The sequence below is a fragment of the Lethenteron reissneri genome, chromosome 61 (genome assembly GCF_015708825.2).
Source record: "Lethenteron reissneri isolate LAM-NWPU_2019-01 chromosome 61, ASM1570882v1, whole genome shotgun sequence".
Lineage (NCBI taxonomy): Eukaryota > Metazoa > Chordata > Hyperoartia > Petromyzontiformes > Petromyzontidae > Lethenteron > Lethenteron reissneri.
In genome coordinates, this window is record NC_083839.1 from 3,884,847 (window position 1) to 3,890,846 (window position 6,000).

Genomic DNA, 6,000 nt, shown 5'->3' on the forward strand with positions numbered 1-6,000 from the left:
CACCGCCCCCTTTCACATGGCCCCCACCCACTCAGTCACTAGCACCGCCCCCTTTCACATGGCCCCCACCCACTCAGTCACCAGCACCGCCCCCTTTCACATGGCCCCACCCACCCGGCCACTAGCACCGCCCCCTTTCACATGGCCCCCACCCACCCGGGCCACTAGCACCGCCCCCTTTCACCTGGCCCCCACCCACCCCGGTCACTTGCACCGCCCCCTTTCACATGGCCCCCACCCACCTGGCCACTATCACCGCCCCCTTTCACATGGCCCCCACCCACCTGGCCACTATCACCGCCCCCTTTCACATGGCCCCCACCCACTCAGTCACCATCACCGCCCCCTTTCACATGGCCCCCACCCACTCAGTCACCAGCACCGCCCCCTTTCACATGGCCACCCACCCACCCGGTCACCAGCACGCAAGCACGCGTTACACACACAACAACAACAACAACAGACAAAGATCCCCTGCATAGCCTCCAAGAGGCCGTTGGGGCAAGTGCTGCGACCACGCCCGGCCGCCTTTGTCTCCCCGGTGGCGGTTTGTACACACCGCGCCACGCGCCGTACTCATTTGAGGCTGAGTCGACCTAGGGGGAGGACCCGGTTCACAGAGTCTGTCACCGGTGGTGGCGGTGGTGGTGGCCGTGAGCCGGGGGATGTCTGCCGATGTTCGTGGTGCGGTGACCCTAACCGCTGCGCCACCGCTCCCCCCGCAACCACGAACTCAAGGGATCAGACACAACAACAACAACACTCGACACAACTCCCCTGCCCCCCTCGCCCCATCGGTGTCCATCATCGTTCAGGGCCCCCCAACAAAGCAAACACATCATCATCATCAGCAGCATCATCAGCAGCAGCAGCAGCTGTAGCAGCAGCAGCATCATCATCATCAGCATCATCATCATCAGCAGCAGCAGCAGCTGTAGCAGCAGCAGCAGCTGTAGCAGCAGCAGCATCATCATCATCAGCAGCAGCAGCATCATCAGCAGCAGCATCATCAGCATAAACAGCAGCATCATCATCAGCATCATCATCATCTGCAGCAGCAACATCATCATCAGCAGCAGCAACAACAGCATCATCAGCAGCAACAGCATCAGCAGCAGCATGATCATTAGCAGCATCATCATCATCAGCAGCAGCATCACCATCATCATCAGCAACATCATCACCATCAGCTACAAATGTGTCAGCCGCGGAACGTCTGGAATGACCCCGTGACCCCCTGGCACCCCCTGCCCCAGGACCCCGAGTGGGGGGTAGACCCCCTCGCCGTCGCAGGGGGCCTCCTCCCCCCCGAACCCAAAGGGGGTCACGGCACCCTGAGAACCAAAGTCCGTCCCGCAAACCATCAGTCTGTTGGCGCTCGCAACTTCCAGCTGCTGCTGCTGTTGTTGCTGTTGGTGGTGGTGCTGTTGGTGGTGTTGTTGTTGCTGTTGGTGGTGTTGTTGTTGTTGGTGCTGCTGTTGTTGTTGGTGGTGGTGACTGACGTACTGGTCGATGGCCGCGTACATGGCGGCCCCGTGCGCAGCGACGGGCAGCTGGAGTTGGTAGCGACCACCCAGACACCCGTCGAACCCTCGGGCGGTGTGCGCCGTGAAGTCGTGGCCCTTGACGAGACCTTTGGGGGCATCGCCGCCACCACCGCCACCACCGCCACCGCCACCACCGCCACTACCGCCCGAGTAACCTCGTCTGAGCATCAGCGACGACGACGAAGACGACGATGGCGATGATGGAGATCCACCACCACCACCACCGCCGCCACCACCACCACCGCCACCACCACCGTCGCCCACGTGAGCCACGAAGCCGGGAGACATCACGAAGGCGGCGGCGGCGCTGCCAGCGGTCTCGTGGCTCTTGCCGAAAAAGTGTGGGGACGAGCGGTGGTCGAAGGTGTGCAGCGGGTGACCCCCTCCCCCCAGGGCAAAGTGGCACGAGGCGGGCAGACCCCCCAGCGGTGACGTACGAGGGGGTGACAGCCTCACACCCAAACCCACAACACCACCACCACCACCACCCACACCGACACACGACGGCGAGAGTGGACCAACACCAACACAGCCACCGCTGAAACCCTTGACCTTCTGGTCCTTCTTGAACTTCATGCGCCGGTTCTGGAACCAGATCTTGATCTGGCGCTCCGTGAGGCTCAGCAGGTTGGCCATCTCGATGCGTCGCGGGCGGCAGAGGTAGCGGTTGAAGTGGAACTCCTTCTCCAGCTCTACCAGCTGGGAGCTCGTGTAGGCTGTGCGCGCTCGCTTGGACGCAGCCGCTGCGGCGGTGGACGAAGAGGTGGTGGACGAAGAGGTGGTGGAGGAGGAGGAGGGGGTGGAGGAGGAGGAAGAGGTTTTGTCATTGGCGCCCGCGGTGTCGGGACCTGTGGGGAAGATGAGTTCGTGGTTGTGGTGGTGGTGGTATCGTATTCTTACCCTTTCAACTGGTACAACAACTGACACCTTTATACGAGGCATCATGTTTGCAATAACCACAACACAAGCAGTAAAAATTTACCCGTAAAAACAAAGTTTTTCACTATAAATCCTTTATATGCGTGGCGGCTAGAGTCCTCTCGTCCTCTGGCTTGAGATGGCTGCCACCTATGGGTCAGATGATTGCCTGCCACCATTAAGCAATTGGTAATTAAATATATATTTTTTCCTAAAAGTGTAAAGTTATGGAAAAAAGAATTCACGAACATTAATTGTCTCGCGCAACGAGTCTGTGTGCAAAATGTCAGCTCGATTGGATCACGGGAAGTGGGTCAAAAAACGACCGAAAGATTTGCACGGTCGTAAGCGCGCAAGCAAGCAAGCAAGTGAACTTAATATAAAGGATTTAAAAATTGCAAACAAAAAGAAACAACTCTGATGATGATGATGATAATGATATGCACTGTCCTTGAAGTTGATTGGTCCCCACCCGAGACAGCTTTTCTTAGAGCCTAGTCTCCATTGGTGTTGGACCAGATGACGCCAAAATGATGCCTTGTATAAAGGTGTCAGTTTTTGTACCAGTCGAAAGGGTAAAACTCTATTACTAGATGATGATGATGTCAATATGGGCCGTAATAATTCGGCACTTGCAGAGGTAGCAGTAGCAGCCGAGGGTCTGTGGATCACTGATGTGTGGGTATCCGAGTGAGGTGCAATGCCCGTGTGAATGAATAAATCAACGATGATGATGATGACATTACGGGCTGTGAAGATTCGGGAGCAGTGTGAGCGTAGGTCGGTGGATCACTGATTTGTAAGTATCCGAATGAGGTGCAATGCCCCAGGGAATTAATAAATGAACGATGACGATGATGACAATATGGGCTGTGAAGATTCTTGGTTCTTTCGGTAAAGTCATCACGTAGAAGGGAAATAATAAAATAATGAAAATAAAACATAATAAAATAATTCTCACGACGTTTCGGCCACAACGCAAGCAGCCGTCCTCAGGTGAAGAACAGGTCTGTCGGAAAGACAGCGCCCCCTACTGTGCCAACTTGCTGTGCTTCCAACCGGCGAAAATGCTCCATTTGAGGGGTCCACGTTTCGCAAGCGTAGAGAAGGGAGGGAATGACTGTGGCCGAGATGACCTGAAGCTTCGTGCGGAGCGACAGACCAGGTAGCTTCCACACAGCGTTACGCAACCGATGAAAAGATATTGCCGCTCGACTGATTCGGAGTGAGACCTCTGCTGTTAAACTGGAGCCGGTCATAAGCACACTGCCCAGGTATGGGAAACTCTCCACTCTCTCCACTACTGCCCAATCACCGATTGGGAGTTGTGGGGGTGGAGTGTCCGATGGTACAAAATACCCAGGCAGGTGCTTAGTTTTGGTGGGGCTGATGGTCAGGCCCCACACACACAGACACACAGACACACACACACAGACACACACACACAGACACACACAGAAACACACACACGACACACACACAGACACACACACACAGACACACACAGAAACACACACACGACACACACACTGACATACACACATACACCGGCACATACACACACACATACACAGACACACACACAGACACACACACAGATACACACTCACACAGACACACACACACACAGACACACACACACACAGACACACACACACTCACATACACAGACACACAGACACACACAAAGATACACACTCACACACACACAGACACCGGCACACACACACTCACATACACAGACACACACAGACACACACACACACAGATACACACACACAGACACACACACACTGACACACAGACACCGGCACACACTCATATACACAGACACACACAGACATACACAGATACACACTCACACAGACACACACACAGATACACACTCACAGATACACACTCACATACACAGACACACACAGATACACACACACACACTCACATACACAGACACACACACATACACAGACACACACAGACACACACACAGATACACACACACACAGACACACACACACACAGACACCGGCACACACACACACTCACATACACAGACACACAGACACACACACAGACACACACACAGACACACACACACAGAGACACACAGACACACACACACAGACACACACACACAGACACCGGCACACACACACACTCACATACACAGACACACACAGACACACACAGATACACACTCACACAGACACACACACAGACACACACACACAGACACCGGCACACACACACACTCACTCACACACACAGACACACACAGACACACACACAGACACACACACAGACACACACACACACAGACACACACAGACACAGACACACACACAGACACAGACACACACACAGACACACAGACACACACACAGACACACACAGACACACACAAACACAGACACACACACACTCACAGACACACACACAGACACACACACAGACACAAAGACACACACACAGACACACACAAAGACACAGACACTCACACACACAGACACACAGACAGACACACACCTTCATCCCGTACCTGCAACGGGAGACGAACCCTTGCCCTTGTGCTTGCAGCTCTGCCTCGACTCTTTCATCCAGGGGAAGATCTGCTGCGTGAAATCCGCGGCAGCCGTCGTGCAGGGCCTACACGGGCCGCGCGAGGCAGCGCTCCCGACTGGCGGCTTCCGCGGATTTCCATCGCCATCGGAACTTGACGACGGAGACATGGGCTCCTGTTGCTGCATCTGCAGCTGATGCTGCTGCAGGTGCAGCTGCAGGTCGCACGGCCGCATTCCCAGTTGCAGTTTGGCTACGCACCCGGGCGGGAGGTCGAACTCATCAAACTCCACCTCGGCCGAGTGATTGTCCTCTTGCAGGGAGCACGCGGACACGTAATATGGGCTGTCGGGAGCCATCAAGGACAGCTGATGGTGCTGCTGCTGCTGCTGTTCTTCTTGCTGAGCGTTGGCTGAGTTCGCGGTGGTGGTGGTGGAGGAGGTGGTGGTGGTGGTGGCGTTGTGACCGCGAGGCTCGGAATGGGATGCGAAGCCGAACCCAGCGGCGGTGGCGGTCACTCCGAGGTAGGTGTAGGCACCACCGATTGGTGGTGCCACGTCGTAGAAGCTAATCTTCTGCATGGTGCTACAACAACAGCTACCACTACCTAACAACCACCACCACTACCTACAACAACAGCTACCACCACCTACAACAACAGCTACCACCAACTACAACAACAGCTTCCACCACAACCTACAACCACCACCTACAACCACTTTCAACAACAGCCACTACCACCTCCAACCACCACCACCACCACCTACAACCACCACCACCACTACTTACAACAACCACCACCACCACCTACAACCACCACCTACAACCACCTTCAACAATAGCCACTATCACCTACAACCACCACCACCTACAACCACCACTACTTACAACAAGAGCCACCACCACCTACAACCACCACCTACAACCACCAAATATAAAGATAACCACCACCTACAACAACCCCAAACACCACCTA

General features: G+C 54.9%; 1 protein-coding gene across 1 annotated transcript; it reads right to left on the bottom strand.

Annotated features, from left to right (window-relative positions):
* Positions 1-866: 866 nt before the first annotated feature.
* Positions 867-5,605, bottom strand: LOC133358252 (homeobox protein Hox-A3-like). Its single transcript, XM_061576493.1, has 2 exons — positions 5,005-5,605; positions 867-2,395 (listed from the first exon to the last, which is right to left on the bottom strand). Exons 1-2 carry the CDS (start codon positions 5,603-5,605, stop codon positions 1,191-1,193), a joined length of 1,806 nt encoding a protein of 601 aa, XP_061432477.1. The 3' UTR covers positions 867-1,190.
* Positions 5,606-6,000: the final 395 nt, after the last annotated feature.